Genomic DNA, 18,436 nt, shown 5'->3' with positions numbered 1-18,436 from the left:
TTTTTCTTTTTTATATAACACCAAACAAAAATTTATTTTCAATATTTAAAACTAAATTTTAAACATTAAATCTTATTCTTTAAAAGCTAGTGTTTTAAAAAGCGGTCTACGCGCTCAGGTAACGCCTAAACGATCGATTCGATCGTTCAAAATCGCATAAATTTTGTTTTAGTATATTTTTTCAATTTCCAACTACATAAATTTAAATTATAAGTTTTAGCTTCATATATATTGTTTGATATAAATTAAATAAATGTTTTTGTCTAATTTTTGTTTACGATTTAAGATTATTATTTTTCTAATAGATAGTTTTATTTTATCTATAATATCATATTTATAATATGTTATGTTATAAACGCTTAAACCGCCTAAAATCGCCTAAGCCGGATTGCATTCTAAACACTAGGTGCTGGGTCACCGCTCGCTTACCACCTAACCCTTTCTTAAACATTGCTAAAAATTATAATCTACATATAAGTATCTAACTAAAATAGTCAAGCCAAACCTAAAATTTAAAAATTCTCAACTCTTAAAAATTAATTTTAGTGTTTGTGGTATTTTTGGAAACCAAAACTTTTGCCCAACATAGAAATTTCACAGCGGTAACAACAAAACCTAAAAAGAATTCTCTTATTGCTAACAAGTAAATTGTATAAACCAAGAAAAAAAAGAAGAAGGGAAATTTGATTGGTATGTTGGTATATATTGTTGTTTAAGTAGATTGAATAAAAGAATCTGAAAGATATACAATTCATTACTCAATCTTCACATCGGTAAGATCATCTAAAAGATTCCTCGACGAAGAAGATGAACGTCCTTCTTCTTGCTGTTGTAGGCTAACATCTTTGCTAGGCTCAGAAAAGGAAGAATCAACCCAAGGACCGTCCATTGATGATGAGCTTATGTGTTGCTCTCTGTTTCTTGCAAATGTCGAGACTTGTGACTCGCTGTCTTGTGACAAAAGCTCAAAGGCCTTAAACCTCATTGCAGCTGAACCACTTGGATCAGCTTCACGTTTCACCAGTGGTGGTTGGACTTTGATTTTTCCTTCTAGCATACTTACAACAGATGACATTGGTGGTCTCAATGTCGGAGATGGGTTCGTGCAGAGTAAAGCTATGTTCAACATCCTCATAGCTTCTTTCTTCGAAAAGCTTGTACCGAGATCCGGATCAACGAGTTCTAGAAGACTCCCTTGTTCTTGCAAGACATATGCCCAATCAAGAAGGTAAACAAACTCTTCTTTTGGTCTGTAGTTTGTGTTGCTCTTTCCGCTAACAATCTCTAAACAGACAACACCGAAGCTGTAAACATCTGCTTTGTCTGTTAGGTAACCTCTCATTGCATACTCAGGAGCCATGTAACCTCTGCATCAATGATTTATTAAGTCGGTACATGTTAACCGCTCTCTAAGAATTTTAGAAAAGATAAGGAACACTCACATTGTTCCTGCAATCCTTGTGCTGATATGTGTATTCTCGTCATCATTGAGTTTAGCTAGACCAAAATCCGAGATCTTAGCGTTTAGAGACAGATCAAGAAGCACATTCGTCGCTTTTATGTCTCTATGAACAATCTTCAGCCTTGATTCCTCGTGTAGATAAGCCAATCCTTTCGCAATCCCTAAGCATATCTTGTTCCTTGTTGACCAATCCAAGTGCAGTCTCTGTTTCTCTGTGCCTGTTAAATAACCAACAAGAGACTTTAGCTTCGAGATCAAGAACTTCTCTCTATCTTTCTCTGATGAATAAAAAACTAACCAAAGAGTGCGCGAGCGAGACTGTTGTTCTCTAAGTACTCATACACAAGCAAAAGCTCTTTCCCTTCGATGCAACAACCATAAAGCTTCACAAGATTAGGGTGTTGCAACGCAGAGATCATCCCGATCTCAGTCACAAATTCTCTGTTTCCTTGCTTAGATTTCGATGAAAGCTGTTTCACCGCGATGGTCATTCCATCAGCGAGAATACCCTAATAACCAAAACCCATCAATACTATAATCCAATCTCACAGAACTTGTGAAGATGTAAAAGCAAAGCAATCATCACCTTATAAACCGGTCCAAATCCTCCTTCACCAATCTTGTTTTCTGGATCAAAGTTATTAGTAGCACGTTTGATTTGTTTCAATGTGAACGATCCTGTCTGCAAATCAAGTCCCCGAAGCTCTTCTGATAAAACCAAAAAGTAAGATTTGAAAGAAACAATCAGATCTTGAAAATGACAAGAGCATTTCTTGAAAAGATGATGTTTTCTATCTTACCATTTTCATCCACTTCTTTTCCACCTAAGTAACCTGTAAGCCTGAGGATTACAAGTACCAGCAACCCGAAAGCCGCACAAGCTGCGATTACAATGCCTGCAACTGCTCCATTGGACAATGGTTTTCCGGTATCAACCTTGAAATCTACAACAACAGGCAATGAAACAGAGAAAGAACATTCATTCATTTACTCACTCCAAAATTATTTTAAACAGTTGGAGAAAGATTGAAAAGAAAACTCACTCGGTGTGATTGTTATAGCGGATATGAGAGGCCCGTAAACACCTCGTGTTGGTATTATGTTTGTTCCTTTTCCTGTCCATTTCAAATGAATCTCCAGAGTACTTCCATTCACTTGAACTTCATCAATTTTCCGTATGAATGGTTTACCAACTCCACCTGCTCTCTCTGCTATGTTAAAGTCCCTCTCCAACAAATTCCCCTGCAGAAGATATTGAAATTTAACATACTTATCCAAGAAGTCTGAAATTTTGTTTCTTTGTTCTGCAAAACTCACTTGGACATAAATGTCGAATAGTCGCCGCCCTAAGCTATTAAAAGTCTGGTCATTTGAGAACATTATCTCTGCAAAATGGAGCTGCACTTTGTAACTTCCTCTTCTCATGCATAGTCCATAGTACTTGAGTGACTGTGGAGAGAGACGGGCTGTTTTGTAATACTCTGGAGTTGATTCATTGATCAAGTTAAATCTGTCGTCTGTTGCTAAGTAGCCGGCATTCTCATTGCCTAGCCAAACTCCAGAACTGCTGTATCCCCATCTTTCAGAGACAGAAGAAAATGTTGATTGTCCTCTACTATTCAAGTCATCTGTATAAGTGTCTTTTTGAATCTTGAGTCTGCTTCCTCCACAATTGATGAACAGGGAAGACTCTGCGAGAACCCGAGGATCAAAAATGTAAATGGTTAGGCTTTCTTTCTAGAACAGTTTGAATATTTAAGATGGACACTCACGTTTAGCATCTTCTGGACATGGAAGATCCTCTCTCAAGCACCATTGAACACTACACAAGTAGAGATTTTTTCCATTGTAAGTATCCTGGTCTTGCGGGTTTTATGAACCGAAAGGAGGGAAAACAAAAGGAGACTCACGAGTTATCGGTTACTGACGGGTAGCTGGAGATCAAGTTTCTGAAAGTTTTAACCAATAAAGATGATAAGAAAAGCATATAGACAAGGTTAAGTTGAAACATCACTGATATAACATAACAAGGATGCTTACACATCAAGCTGATTACAGCTTAGAGTAGGTGGCTGAGTGAAATTGTTGTCAGATAAATCACTGAAAACAGATCAAGAAAATTAATGCCCTGATAATGTTATACCGAATATTCAACCTCGAGGTAGTTAGTTAGTTTGCTTACAGATTTTCTTTACTGTTGATGATGAACTGAGGAACTGTACCAGTCAATGAGTTATTATTCAGAAACCTAAAGCCGCAAAATAACAATCAGTTTTTCGAGTAACGGGTTAATATCATCTATACTGATAATTTGAAACTTACATAAAGTTAAATGCATCGAGATTCCGAAATGTGTCTGGAATTACACCGGTTAGCATGTTTGAGCTTAAATCTCTGAACACACACATACTTTAATGTGAGATCTTGATCAAATCATTAGCCTTTAAGCAGTAGAATTAGCAAGAGATTTTGACTTACAGTGTCTTTAGCTTACTCATGGAACCAATGTATTCCGGGATAGGTCCTCTTATCAAACAATTTCTTAGTACCCTAGTGAAGTTAGCAGATTGTTAAATATTGTTTGATGAAACATATATAGTGTATAACTCGAGTCACTGGTAAACTTACAATCGTTCCATATTCATTATATTTCGCAGGTCCGGAAAAGAAGAGGCCGCCTGTCCACGCAAATCTGTTATCCTCCTGATAAAACAGAGCACTTTTAAGGTCAAGAATTTGGACGAGCATGCAAAAATAGTATTGTTAAACTGTTTTCTTACTTACAATTCAGTCAAGTTCTTCAAGTTTGATATTGAAGCTGGAATTGGACCTTCCATTGATGTGCCTTGAAGGTCTCTGCAGATTAACAATTTGGTCACTACAACTCTCAGTGTTTTTGAGAAAAGGTGATCTGAGAAATGATGGTTACTCACAGCCTATCGAGCCGAGTCCAGTTTCCGAAAAAATCAGGTATCTTCCCAGATAGAGAGTTTCCATCAATCCGACTGCAAGAAACATATGAAGCTTTTATGAACATTCCAAGGAACAACATTGTTGAAATCTCACTGTATCTCTACTTACAAATCAGTCAAGTTCTTGAGATTGCTTAAGGACTCAGGGATTTGACCCGTAAAGTTGTTTGCAGAAAGAAGCCTGTAAGACCAAATCACTGAGTAAAGCTGCAATAACAATATATAAGACAAAACAGAGTATGTAATAAAGGACCTTACAATCTTTTCATGCTTCTCAAGTTCCCTAGGTTTGAAGGAAGTTGTCCTGTGAATAAATTAGTTTCCAAATTCCTGCAATTTGTTACTTACATATTAGAATCTCGTCAATTCTGGTTTGAAGAAAAGAAGATTAGATATGTGACATTACACATCAGTAAGCGTAGTAATCTCTCCAAGCTGAGGAGGAAATGGTCCAGAGAGACGGTTTCCGGTTACAGACCTGTTAGTTGCAGAAACAAAAAAGGAAGATTTAGTACAACTTTGTTATCATCACAAGAAAAAGAAGAATATACGTATTGCAGAGAATGACTACAAGATTTCAAGCGGAATTTGAGACAATGTCGCAGGTATTGTGCCATTGAGGAAGTTCCGCGAAAGATCTCTGTAAGGAAAAACAAAACAAAGATTGCTTAAGTTCCAAGTCTCAGACATTTTTGCTATGATCCATTGTCAGACAGTCAAGAACGAAAGTGCATACATCTCTCGAAGACGCGTGAGGTTTCCGAACTCAGGCGGGAAAATGCCGGGCAAGCTGAAACTTTTAAGCTGTCTGTTGATGAAAATCAAGAAGTAAAGAAAGTTGTTTTTCAGAACCCTAACTCTGTTTCTTGTTCGGAAAGTTACAGAGATGAGAAGTTTCGTTTACTAACATGCTTGTGACACGACAGACTGAGCTGGCATTAAAAGTACAGTCGCAGGTGATGTTACTGCTTGGTGGGTTGGGTGCTGAGCTGCCAACGAAGTTCCAGTTTCCGTCCGAACAAGAAGTCCTTTCGATGTTCACTGTTTGGTTTTGAAGCTTTCTAAAGATCGTTCGCAATGTTTGAACTATGCAAAAATGGTCAAACATTTGAAGTCAAACTTTCGTATAAAGTTGGAAAGTCCAATGCAAAAGATCTCAATCTCAACGTCTCTCTCATTGACCCAACTTGCACATATTGAAATAAAATTAGTTGTTTATTAACACATCCAAATGGGTAAACTTTGTATACAATAGAAAAAAAAATCCTTAAAAGTTAATCAGCCATTTACAAACTTGACACCTACTATAGGATAAATACTCCGATCGGTTTGATTGTCATTCAGAATTTCAATACAAATGAAATTTAAATGCGTATAAATGAACAATGAAAAACGTGTATGTTCTTTCAGTCAAGTACTAATATTTATGTGTACCTAATTTTTTTTTAACTCTTGCATCGTGCAGCTACGACGACCAATACCATTCAATTATTGAGTTAGGTCCACAAAATTGAATAAATCCAATATTTTCAAGCTTTTTATTTGTCAAATATGACCCCAAAAAATGTTTTTTTTTCTTTCCATCTTAGGTTTGAAATGCGACTTTTTTTGAGAGAAGATAACGCTTATACCAAAAGTTAATAATTGAAAACCTTTTGACAATTTCATAATCTCTTGTGGAATTTGAAATTCAACAAAATCCACAACAAGAATAACATAAATTTTTTAATAAGGACAACAAAAATATAGTTATGTCGATTATTTGCAAAAGAGTAACGTTCTTTCAATTAAAGATTTGTTTTTTTAGTAAAACAGCATCGAATTATTTTGCTTCGAAACTAAAGTAGAATTGACGACTTGAAAATGAAACTGAAGAAATTTAATTGAAATGTGGATTAAAAAACAGTAATACGAACCTTCATCATCTGGCAACAGTTGAGCATTTGATCCGAAATTTTCCAAGCAAATGAAGATGAGAAGAAGAACATACACAACTTCCTTGGTCGAGAAGATGAAACCCATCTCTCGTTTTTTCCTCGGGATAAACCAAAACCGATTCTAAATTCTTAAAGAGACGAGACCAGACCAGAAGATTGAGAGAAAGAGAGAGGGAGGGAGATTGAGAGAGAAAATGGAAGATTAAAGAAACAGTTGGGAAAAAGCTTTTAAGTGTTCACACACATATATATAATTAACAGAATCTCATATGTTGAAATAAAATTTAAAAAAATGAAAAAAAATGTCATAAATATATTTTTAATATCTAGCCGCCGGAAATGAATAATTTATGTGGGGTTCACTGACTGATTTCTAATCTTCATTAGTAGTAATATTTTTAAATCATAGAAATAAATTTAGTAAATTATTTGGTGAATTTAGTTAAATACTTATATTAGTTTTCTTTTAGCATTCGTTAAATAAATAGTGATTTAAATCAAGCAAGATCTACGACTTTTAACAATGATGTAATAATGTATAGGGAAATTGTTAAAAATACCTTTTTTGGTGTGCCTCTTTTCAAAAATGCCCCTTTTAGATGTTCATTTTAAAAAATGACCCTTTTTAAATCTGAAATTTTTATAAAGTTTTATTAGGTTTATAAGGTACTTATGGATTGTAACTACTACTTGAAGATTCGATCCAAGTATTTATAAGGTTTTATAAGGTGTTTTTAAAGGTTCTACAAGTTATTTTAAAGAATTTTTAAGGTTTTTCAAAGGTTTTACAAAACATTTTAAAGGTTTTTAAAGGTATTTAAAATGCATTTATAAGGTGTTTATAAAGTATACTTTGCCAAAAAAAAAATAAAAAAAAATGGTGTTTATAAAGTATTTATAAGATTTTAGATACATATAAATGTAGTTTGTGTATGTTTTAATAATATTACATACATATTTGAGTAAATCTTATATTTTTAAGAGCATTTTTTATAAAATTTTTAAAAAGGGGTATTATTGAAAAGTGGCATTGAAAAAGTGACATTTGCAAAAGCCCCATGTATAATATATGCAGCATTTATATTTATTTTAAATTTGAAATCCAATAAATCTGTAAATAAAATAGAGAATCACTATTTAATTATATTTGAAATACATATTTACTATTCCCTCCGTTTTAAATTAGTTGTCGTTTTAAAAGTTGAATTTTGTTTCAAATTAGTTGTCGTTTTAGTTTTTGAATGTATATTTTTGATGGATTTTCCAATTTTACCCTTATTCTTTTAGCTTATTAATTGATGATATTATATAAAATAATACGTTAATTAGGAGTAAAACTAAAAATTTAATTTTTTTTAAATAAGTGTAAAAAAACCATAAACGACAACTAATTTAATACGGAGAGAGTAGTAAATAGCATTGTTCAAGAAAGCGCTAGGCGCTAAGCGGGTGGTGACCCAGTGCTTAGCGCCTAGAACGCCTAATCGAGGTTTAGTCGATTTTTTAGGCGGTTTAGAAGTTTATAACATAAAACATTATAAAAATGATATTATATATAAAAGTTATATAAAATATCTCTATAAAACTAAAAATTATGAAATCATAAACAAAAACTAGATAAAACATTTATTTATATTTATATTAAACAATATATGAATATTTATAACTATATATATATAAATAAAACTCTAATTGAAATTAAAAAATATATTAAACAAGATCTCTGTAATTTTTATATAAGCGATTATCTAAACGTCGTATGAAAACTTAACGACTAGTCGGAGCCTAAACGACCGCCTACACTGCTTTTTAGAACACCGGTAAATAGTTATATATCTCACGTTCCCAGAAGGATCCAGTCCACGTTCGGCTTCCGCTGTTTCTGACGAGCATTAATTAGTTAGTTAATTATACTAGTCAAATTCTAAGTACGTTTTTTTTGTAAGAAAATATAAATAATTAAATACAGTATTATCTTTGTTTAATTAAAACAAGACAAGACAAGACCGTATAAAAGGGATTTTTGTCAATTCTGGTTTCTACCACAATCTGAAAAAAGATTTATGCTTAAACAATTTCTACTTTTTAGGAAGAAATAGTAAACAATGACTAAAAAGATTTATGCTTTTCTTGAATGCTTTTTAGTTTTACTTTTACACGATAGCTTTTTTATTTTTGATCTGTCTAATATCATGACCCGAGTCCAAAAGGAATGGCTGCGATGTTGTCTATAAGCAGCCTCACTTTTTTTTTTTTTTTTTTTTTTTTTTTTTTTTTTTTTTAAAAAAAAATTTCCATTAAAAAAAACATGGCCTAAGTCCAACAAAGCCACATGGCCCAAAATAAAACACAAACTGCAGACAACCTGCACAACAACAACATACAATTTTGAATTTTAATATTAATACAGGTGGTTATAAAATACGATTTTTTTTTTTTTTGTGTCTGTGGATAACATAAGCAGCCATTCTTACCCGAAATCTTGAATTTTAATATTAATATGGGTGGTTATAAAATACAATTTTTTAAAACCTATTATGGATCTAATTATTTGGTTGTTCTAAGTTCTAACATACATTAGTTTTTTTTTTTTTTTTTTTTTTTAATGTTAAAATTTATACCAATGAAAAAAGGTTTACATTGTACAATGAAAACCCCAAAAACACACCAAACTCTTAGAAAGAGAGACTAATGGAACAACATACCACAAACATATGAGCTATGCCACACCTATAATGGGCTAATAATACATCCAAAGTAAAAACCAAGGAAAGAAATTGTGCTTGAAGGATCCTCCGGCGAGAAGGAGATAAGACGGTTACGAATTGTGCGATCAACAAGAGATTTCGTAGCGGAGAGTGTACAAGTTTCAGCCGAGAAAACTCTACGGTTTCGCTCCTTCCAAATCATATATGTTTGTCGTAGTTGTGACCGTCCAATTTCTTCAATGCTTATGGGAAGAACAACATTATAGTTCCTTAAACATGTAAGCCTACTTGACCCCAAAAAAAACAAAACATGTAAGCCTATATAAAAAATCTAGGAGGGTTCGTACGAGGTTTAGAAGCTCCCATGCACGTTCTTCGAGACAACCCCACCAACTTTCCGAGATGACAATTTCCGCCGCACCTACCCATTTCGCCGCCGTCTAAAGCCTTGCTCCTCCGCAACTACTTTTTCCGGCGACAAATTTTTTTCCACCTTTTCAAAATTTTAAAACTTTTTCACCGTTATTTTGCCTTGTCTCGTTGATTCACCATCTCCTTTTCCTCTCTTTGGAGCTCTTTCCCTGGAAATGGGTTTTCTTCGAAGGCTTTTTCAAAATTTGAGTGGCCTTTCTCCACTCCCGCTTTGGTGACCTGCTGTCACTTCCTTTTGGGGCTTCTTCCCCTCCTTACTGCACCGCTGCAGACCGTTACCGCTAGTCACTCCGGAAGATCTCTTCTTCTCGTCGCGTGTTTCTCCGACTTTGGGCGCCGCAGTTGTCACCTCTGCTCTGTTTCAGCCTCCCCTGCTTCTCTCGACTGGTAATTTCTCCTCTGTTTCTTCGTCTCTTGACAATGTCGCAAAGCTACTCCACTTCGGAGAAGGCAAAGTGGGTTGCTGGCTCGCTGAAGGTTACTCGCAGGTCACCAGTCCGGATTCCTGACAGAGACACTACGGCGCTAGCCACTGAAAATAAGCTCACTCTTATTGGAAGGATTACGAACCCTAAGTACCAAAAAGCTAAGGCTGTTGTGGAATACTTACCTCAATACTGGAACCTTGAAAACAGAGTTGTTGGAAGGGAACTAGGCTCTGATCTCTTCCAGTTTCGCTTTGAAACAGAAGCAGACCTCCAGAGTGTCTTGAAGAAATCGCCTTACCACTTCAAGCAATGGATGCTCATTCTTCAACGCTGGGCTCCTATCATCTCAGCCTCTTTCCCAAACACCATCAGCTTTTGGGTCAAAATCCACAAGCTTCCTGTCCTCCTCTGGGATGACCAAACAATACGCACTATTGGCAGGGAATTGGGTCCTGTTATTGGTCAAGACTCGGCTGAAGCTAGAGTCCGAGTGGAAATCAATGGCCTCCTGCCTCTCGAGCGCTCTGTTCCTATCCGACTCCCATCTGGTGAAGTCACAATGGTGGATATTGAATATGAGAAACTTGAGAAACACTGTTTCCACTGTTTCTCTCTCTCCCATGAGAAGAAGTCATGCCCTTAACTCATTTCTCCTGCCAAAGAAGCCAGCAAACCTTTGGGCATAAATCAACAACTCACGTTAAACAGACTTGATGAAAAGCGTCGAGCAGACCAAAAGAAGGACTCCAGACCTGTCTCAGGGGATCATCGCTCTAGCTTCAACAGAGGAAGATCACCTAGACGCTCCCCTCCGAGACGCTCTCCTCCTAGACGATCCCCTCCTATACGAGTGTCTCCTAGACGCTATCCTGATCCTTCAAGGGATTCAAGTGATTTTCACCATTCTCAGAGTGGTTATATCCAGCGATCTTCTGCATTCGCCTCTAGAGGCCAATCTCATGGCAGGAATCAAGAAGACATCCTTGGAAGAGCCTCTTCCAACTCTAGGAGAGATTTCAACTCGCGTTCCTCAACGCATTATAGAGTGAGAGAGACTGCTGACAGGGAAGATATCAGAAGTAAGTCAACTAGGATGGATAGGGTGCTTCCTCTTCCACCTCAAGACCAGCTTCCTAGAAATTCTCCTTCCCGCGGTGCTGCCTCTGTCTCTCAGCGTCATGCTTCCTCTCATACTCCTTCCCCGAGACCGCAAAGGGAGTCTATAGGGGTGCCTCTTCCCCCAGCTTCGGGAGGAGGCCATAGCTCCTCTCATAATAGAAGACCCGCTCTGGAACGTCTCTCCTTTGGAGAAGAAGCAGGACCTTCCAGACTTAGACAAGATGTCTCTGTTGACTCCAGTAAACTTCAGGATGTTGAGATCAGATACGAGGAGGCGGCGAACCAGGGCAACAACACAACCCCAGCCCATATTCAAGAGCTCCTAGCTTCACCTGCCTCAGGTGGTTCACGGACTCCTGTTTCTCTCAGATTAGGGCCAATTCCTGCAGTTAACAAGAGAAAGCCACCAAGGGCAAAAGCTGGCATTAGCAAACCTGCAGCTGCTACTGCTTCTAAGACTACACAAAAAGCTGCAGGCAAAAGAAAAGTGCCTCGTGCTCCAGCTAAGCCAAGAGGTGCTAGAAGTCCCCTGCAAGGCGCCAGTTTGAGAAAAATTCATTCAACAAGATCAAAGAACCCTCCTAAGAAGCGGCTATGTTCTGAATCTTCTAAATCTTTACCTTGCAATGAGGAAGCTCCAGGACCAAGTTCTCACCCAGTTGTGATGCCTTCTCCTGTTTTATCTTCTGTGTCTGTTCGGGAAGTGGCGGATTTTCAATCCCCACTAAACCCTCTCCCTTAGTCATAATGAGTTGGAACTGTCAAGGCTTGAGAGGCAACCTTACAGTTCGTCGTCTTAAGGAATTACATCGTTGTTTTTCCCCAGACATCTTGTTTCTCATGGAGACTAAAAATGAAGATGATATCATCTCTACCTCTTTACAAGATTTAGGCTTTACTAATCAATTTACTGTCCCTCCTTTGGGTTTAAGTGGCGGTTTGGCTCTGCTTTGGAAAGAAGGGATCAATATTGAGCTGCTGGACTCTTCTCCAAACCTCATTGATTCTAAAATCACTCTCAAGTCAATCTCTTCTTTTGTCTCTTTCATTTATGGCCCTCCTCAAACGGAGAACAGAGCTGCTTTTTGGTCTCAAATGACTACCATAGGATCCCTAAGAGATTCTGCTTGGCTCCTTACTGGAGATTTTAATGACATTCTTGAAAATTCTGAAAAAGTTGGTGGTCCTCCGCGCTGGGAAGGGTCCTTTCAAAATTTTAGAAGTTTTGTGTCTCAATCAGGGCTGTGGGATGTTAAGCACTCCGGGAAAGCGTTATCTTGGCGAGGTAAACGCTATACACATTTCATCAAGTCCAGACTTGACAGATCCATGGCTAATTGTTCTTGGACTGAATCCTTCCCCCATGGCCGCTGCAAATACCTCCGCTTTGAGGGTTCGGATCACAGACCACTTGTCACTTTCTTTAACAATGCTGAGCGTAAAAAGAGGGGATTATTTCGGTTTGACAGACGCCTGGCCACAAAGTCAGAAGTTAGAGATTTGATTGATAATGCTTGGACAGGACAGTCATCTGCTGATGAGGATGTTATTGCTAAACTCAACCGCTGCAGGAGAGATTTAATTCAGTGGTCTAAAGAACAGAACCAAAACAGTTGCAGGCTCATTAAAGAAACTCAAATCTGTCTTGATGATGCACTCTCAAGGCTGATTCCCAATGATGAACTGATTTCTCAGCTCTCTGCTACCTTAGTTAAGGCTTATAAGGACGAGGAGTTGTTCTGGAGACAACGCAGCCGTATCCAATGGCTTCAATCCGGGGACAAGAACTCAGCTTTCTTTCATGCGGTCACACGGGGTCGACGAGCTGTTAATTCTTTCTCGGTTATCGAAGATGAAACTGGCGCAGAATTTGTGGAGGAGGAACATATCACAAATGTGATTGCTTCCTTTTATGAAAATATTTTTACCTCTAATGGTACTGCTGATTTTCAAGTGGTGGAAGAGACTCTTTCCTCCTCTGTCTCTCAAGAAATGAATGATAAGTTAACCTCTATCCCGGATAACTTGGAAATCAAGGCTGCGGTATTTTCTATTCATCCTGGGAAAGCTCCAGGCCCTGACGGATTCTCCTCTAGCTTTTATCAAGCATTTTGGAGCACCATTGGAGAGGATGTTTGCCGGGACATCCGGAGTTTCTTTGAAACAAATAATCTGCATCCGCGCCAAAATGAAACCCATGTGAGGTTAATTCCAAAGATTTCAGCTCCAAGGAAGGTAGGAGATTACCGCCCTATTGCGCTTTGTAATACTCACTACAAAATCATTGCCAAGATCCTCACAAGAAGGCTTCAGCCACTGCTCCACCAGCTTATCTCCCCTTTCCAATCTGCCTTTGTGCCGAACCGAGCTATTTCAGACAATGTCCTAATCACTCATGAGATTCTCCACTTTCTTCGGACCTCGGAAGCTAAGAAGTTTTGCTCAATGGCGGTCAAGACGGACATGAGTAAGGCTTTTGATCGTATTGAGTGGGGTTTCCTCAAGGCGGTTCTTGGTAGGCTTGGTTTTAATGAAAAGTGGATCGCCTGGGTACTCTCTTGTGTTAGCTCAGTCTCTTACTCCTTCCTTATCAATGGAGTTCCCCAAGGACATGTGTTACCTTCCCGTGGCTTGAGACAAGGAGACCCTTTGTCTCCCTATCTCTTCATTCTTTGTACCGAGGTGTTATCCGGGCTGTGTACTAAGGCTCAAAACCAAGGCCTTCTCCCTGGGATTAAAGTTAGTAGAGGAAGCCCTCCTATAAATCACCTCCTCTTTGCGGACGACACTATGTTCTTTTGCAAGTCTAGTGCCGTGTGTTGCAAGGAGCTTTCTCAAATCTTGAGTAAATATGAGCAAGCTTCCGGACAGCGTATCAACCTCACCAAGTCTACAATTACCTTCTCTGCCAAGACTCCGGCGGAAGCTAAATCCAGAGTTAAGAATACTCTCAATATTACCCAAGATGGAGGGTTGGGAAATTACCTTGGACTTCCCGAGAACTTTGGACGCAAGAAAAGGGATATTTTTGCGTCTATTGTTGATAAAATAAGACAAAGAGCGCACAGTTGGTCCTCTAGGTTCTTGTCGGGTGCTGGAAAATCTGTCCTACTCAAAGCCATCCTCACTGCCTTACCAATTTATGCGATGTCCTGCTTTAAACTTCCCGCTTCCCTTTGCAAGCAAATCCAATCCATCTTCACCCGCTTTTGGTGGGATGACAAGCCGGATAAAAAGAAGATGTGTTGGGTAGCTTGGGATTCTCTTACCCAACCCAAGTATGCGGGAGGCCTTGGCTTTAGGGATGTCCAACACTTCAATGATGCCTTGTTAGCTAAGGTTGGATGGCGGCTCCTCAGTCAACCGGATTCCTTGTTGGCTCAGGTTCTCCTGGGAAAATATTGTGCATCCTCAAGCTTCCTGGAATGCTCCTCCTCTCCACGGGTGGCGTCTCATGGCTGGCGCAGCATTCTAATTGGTAGAGAACTTCTGCGGAAGGGCCTTGGTTGGGCTGTGGGTAATGGAGCCCATATAAATCTTTGGTCTGATCCATGGCTTTCCCTTTCTCACCCTAAATCACCTTGTGGTCCTCCTTCTGCGTCTTCTGCAGACCTTACTGTGCAAGCTCTTCTCTGTCCAGAATCCAATGATTGGAATGTCGATGCTATTCGTCTCCTTTTACCTCAGTATGAGGATGATATTCGTTCTCTAATTACCAGCTCTGTTCCCTCAACAGACTCTCTGGTTTGGCTGCCTGAAAAATCAGGATCCTATTCTTCAAAATCTGGTTATGCTCTTGCCAAAAAGTTTTCACTTCATGGCGAGTCTGAGGGCTTTGATTGGCACAAGCATATTTGGCATTTGAAAATTGCTCCCAAGTTGAAGAATTTTCTGTGGAAATCTGCTGCAGGTGCTCTCTCTGTTGGATCCAATCTGGCCAAAAGAGGGCTGCAAGGTATTGAGGGCTGCAAGCGATGTGGCTGCTTTGAGGATGAACTCCATGTTCTGTCGAAGTGTGATTTTGCAGGTGAAGTCTGGCGGCGTGCTCCTCTTACTTCCCAGCCCGGAGCTCCTCTGATCACCTCACCTCAGCTCCTCCTGCAATGCGTTAGCAGGATTGTGAGTCTCCCTCCTTCTGGAGTCGCGTTGACTCCCCTGGCTCCTTGGATTATGTGGAATCTTTGGATTGCCAGGAACCTTCTTCTCTTCGAAAAAAGAGAGTTCTCTGCTAAAGAAGTTGTGCACAAGGCTGTGTTAGATGCTCGACAGTGGCAAGAGGCACAATTTGACATCCCGTCTCCTAGTCAAAGAGTTCCTGCACCTCCGGCTCACTCTAGGAGTGCTACTGCCTATGTTTGCTACGTTGATGCTGCTTGGTGTGCCACAACAAGGTTGAGTGGCGCCGGCTGGGTCTTAAAATGTCCAGACGGTTTGACTCTCTCTCAGGCGTTCTCCACACGCCCCTTTGTTTCTTCTGCTCTTGTTGCAGAAGCCTTGGCGATTCGAAGTGCTCTGTTTCACATCACCTCACTCGCTCATTTCTCTTATCACCGATCTTTAATGATCTGTTCAGATTCTCAGGTTCTTATCAAGCTACTCAACTCCAACGAAAGCTTCAAGGAGCTTAAAGGCATCCTCCATGACATCTCTTGTCTCAAGGACCTTTTCTCCTCTATCTCGTTTGTCTTTATTTCTCGTCTTAACAATTTGGAAGCAGATACTCTAGCTAAATCTGCTCTTTCTAATTCTCGTTGTGTACCCATTTCCTCCCCCGTGGAGTGTAACTTCTAGTTCCATTAATATATGAGTTTGATCAAAAAAAAGTAAGCCTATATAAAAAATCTAAAAACTGCAGAACCAAAAAACAAAAGAAAACAAAGTTTTACAAAAATCAATAATGGGCATATGCTCTTAAAGTCTTAATCCCTATAAAGTTGCCGCTAATTATACATCCACGGCTCATTGCAATCGTTGCGATGCAAATCCCACAAACCAACACAATCCATTTGTTTTTTTCATATATGTCACTAAAAAGTATTAAATTATAAATCTTGTTTGTAATTTCTGATCCAAAGTCTCAGTATGAAAACTACACGTGGTTAATTATCCTTTATATACATTGATAGTTGACGTTTTGTAATTTATAAAGTTGTGACCACTACAAGAAATATGAGCATTGATAGCATATTAGGATAGCACGGTTTTCGTATTTGCTATTAAAGATGTGTTCGGGATTTGATAACAATATCATAGCATTTCAACAATGCTAAGCCTTGTAATAGCAAAATAAAAAATTAAAATTCAGATCAAAACTAAAATCACTTTGACCACCAACACTTAGCGAAATTAGAACGAAAATTTAAAATTTCGCATGTGACCGCCACCATTTTTTCAAATATTACTACAAAGAAAAAAAACATAAAAAAAAAACATAAAACCCAAATCAACATTTGCAACAACCCTAATCAGAAATCCAGATCTGCTCCATACCAATCATCCAAGGTCCAAATCCAATTTTCTTCTTCTTCTTCTTCTTCTTCTTGGGAACACGACTTCATCACCGCTCTAAGTAACAATGGCCTTTACGCCGTCGTCTCTCCTCCCAAAAATCTTTGTGGTTATAAGAAGCCTAATCTTCTTCTAAAACCATCTTCTTCGACGCATCGTCGCCTTCAGGTCATAACCTCTTACGACAATGGAGTTCTGGGGTAAACATCTCCTATTTCCCACAAAGATCTAAAAGCAAGGTTGGTCTTTAGTTTCTCTTACTTTCGGTAAAACTCTGCGGATGAAATCTTACTCTCATAGGTCTCGTCAGCAACAGAGTTTACTGATAAAGAATCAGAAAAGCATGACGAATCTGATGATGGAGAACAGGAGAAGCAACAAGGGCTAAAGCAAGAACGTGAGAGTTTGGAGAAGAAAAGATGAAGAAGGGTTGAGAGGAAGAACAAGCAGAATTAGTTGACGATTGGAGTGTAGTAAAACAAAGAAATCAGAGTTATCCTTGCTCGAGTATGATTATGTTCCCAAGCTGGTTGTATTCGTGGATTCGAATCTGCCATGTCTAGCACGCCAAGTGTTCGACGATATTCCATACTTGAATGTTGTCTCTGCTACATCGGAAATATAAACGGTAATGTATATGTCCTTTGCTTCGAGACACAACATGAGTAATGATGATGGTTGGTTTAGTTTCTAGGTCTGGAATTGAGAAGTTAGAATGAAATTGGTTAGTAAGAGTGTTTGCTTGTAAATGAGAAGGTGAATGGGCTAGTCTAAGTGGAGGATACATGCTTTATTCATCTATGTGTTTGCAGATTTTAAATGGTTAGTGATTTGTTTGATCTCTCTGTTTCTCTTATTTTGCTCATCTTTTGAGTAATCGTTAATTCTTATTTGATTTTGGATATCAAAACTATGTTTCTTGCAGCAATTTTGTATCACAGATGGATACTCAACATTGTTGAAAGTTTTCATCTCTTGTTCTTGAGGAGGATGAAGAAGTATGGATTACAAATTCTTTTGGTCAAGGCTAGTTTAATTCCCATGTGAGCAATGAAACTGGTCAATAAGGACAGGTTCGTTTTCTTTATGAATCTTAATGCTTATTTTATTAAATATTTGCCTAGTAAATGAGATTGGAATTCTTATCCCTTGATACTTCAAGAAAATAGAGACAATGATAACATGATGGAACTATCATATTCGGCTATCGCAAAGCTTGATCAAGCAAAACAGAATGAGATCCAACCTTCTTCATAAAAATTAGAAGGTTATTTACTTTACTTCGTCTTTGTTACTCTTGATGGTTTTGGTTTTGGCAATTTCAGTTCCAAACTAATTCAGGCTATCCACAAGCTTTCCTTTCGGCATCAAGACTTCAAGGTAAACTAATACTCTTTGATTTCTCGTGTTTTCATAAGGTTAGCAGCTGATCAGTTCAAATTATTTAGTAGATATACCCTGCATTTTAACGAAATTTGAAGCTAATAAGCTTGTCTATTGTACTGCATTTTTAGGACTATTGTTGCTTTGGAGAAGGCAGTGAAGTGAGAATTGCTTGGAATGAGACAACCTAAGTTCTTTGAAGGAGAGAAAGAGCAAGCTAATGGGAAGGCAACGCACATAGAGGGGATGAGATTGAAGTTGTCTTTAGAATGTTAGCTTTATTTTGTTTAAAACTTGGTATGATGTTATGTTAAAATGGATAATGTAATAATATTGTTATGTATGTTGATGATTTATGAAATATAAACATTATATTATAAATCCAATTAAATTTATTTTGAAAAATAGGATTCATATATAATAATTATATATGCAAATAGCTTAAAATAATCGCAGTATAGACTTGCTATTGTAGAATGCCCTATGA

The 18,436-nt window shown here is 38.1% G+C and overlaps 2 protein-coding genes across 7 annotated transcripts; one reads left to right on the top strand and one right to left on the bottom strand.

The window, feature by feature from the left end:
• Window positions 1-665: 665 nt before the first annotated feature.
• Window positions 666-6,588, bottom strand: LOC110224713 (probable LRR receptor-like serine/threonine-protein kinase At1g53430). Its single transcript, XM_021011470.1, has 23 exons — window positions 6,351-6,588; window positions 5,343-5,520; window positions 5,171-5,242; window positions 5,006-5,074; window positions 4,841-4,912; window positions 4,693-4,764; window positions 4,544-4,615; window positions 4,396-4,467; window positions 4,247-4,318; window positions 4,091-4,165; window positions 3,941-4,012; window positions 3,785-3,856; window positions 3,645-3,710; window positions 3,503-3,562; window positions 3,373-3,411; window positions 3,235-3,284; window positions 2,780-3,153; window positions 2,506-2,704; window positions 2,263-2,406; window positions 2,049-2,170; window positions 1,761-1,971; window positions 1,443-1,680; window positions 666-1,367 (listed from the first exon to the last, which is right to left on the bottom strand). The coding sequence occupies exons 1-23, from the start codon at window positions 6,454-6,456 to the stop codon at window positions 755-757; spliced, it is 3,120 nt and encodes a 1,039-aa protein (XP_020867129.1). The 5' UTR covers window positions 6,457-6,588; the 3' UTR covers window positions 666-754.
• A 10,208-nt stretch (window positions 6,589-16,796) lies between these two features.
• On the top strand, window positions 16,797-18,340 carry LOC110224722. 6 transcript variants are annotated; one of them, XM_021011550.1, is made up of 4 exons: window positions 16,797-17,194; window positions 17,492-17,609; window positions 17,892-17,946; window positions 18,081-18,340. In XM_021011550.1, exons 1-4 carry the CDS (start codon window positions 17,122-17,124, stop codon window positions 18,138-18,140), a joined length of 306 nt encoding a protein of 101 aa, XP_020867209.1. In that variant the 5' UTR covers window positions 16,797-17,121; the 3' UTR covers window positions 18,141-18,340. The 6 variants fall into 6 exon arrangements, 2 of the variants coding, with proteins under 2 accessions (XP_020867209.1, XP_020867210.1); XM_021011551.1 differs by lacking the exon at window positions 16,797-17,194 and adding an exon at window positions 17,232-17,388; XR_002329204.1 differs by lacking the exon at window positions 16,797-17,194 and having other exon boundaries at window positions 17,232-17,609; window positions 17,691-17,946.
• The last annotated feature ends 96 nt before the right edge of the window (window positions 18,341-18,436 follow it).

Source organism: Arabidopsis lyrata (assembly GCF_000004255.2).
Source record: "Arabidopsis lyrata subsp. lyrata unplaced genomic scaffold ARALYscaffold_1, whole genome shotgun sequence".
NCBI lineage: Eukaryota > Viridiplantae > Streptophyta > Magnoliopsida > Brassicales > Brassicaceae > Arabidopsis > Arabidopsis lyrata.
Note: the sequence above shows the minus strand (reverse complement) of the source record. Positions and strands in the feature narration are given on the sequence as shown.

Bases quoted from the DNA above. Each gene is read 5' to 3' on its own strand.
- LOC110224713 (XM_021011470.1), bottom strand. From the start codon at position 6,456: ATGGGTTTCATCTTCTCGACCAAGGAAGTTGTGTATGTTCTTCTTCTC. The intron at 3,563-3,644 runs GTAAGCAAACTA...ATCTGTTTTCAG, and splicing joins ATCAACAGTAAAGAAAATCT to TGATTTATCTGACAACAATT. The intron at 3,412-3,502 runs GTAAGCATCCTT...TAAAACTTTCAG, and splicing joins AGCTGTAATCAGCTTGATGT to AAACTTGATCTCCAGCTACC.
- LOC110224722 (XM_021011550.1), top strand. From the start codon at position 17,122: ATGTCTAGCACGCCAAGTGTTCGACGATATTCCATACTTGAATGTTGT. The intron at 17,610-17,891 runs GTGAGCAATGAA...TGGCAATTTCAG, and splicing joins AAGGCTAGTTTAATTCCCAT to TTCCAAACTAATTCAGGCTA. The intron at 17,947-18,080 runs GTAAACTAATAC...CTGCATTTTTAG, and splicing joins TTCGGCATCAAGACTTCAAG to GACTATTGTTGCTTTGGAGA.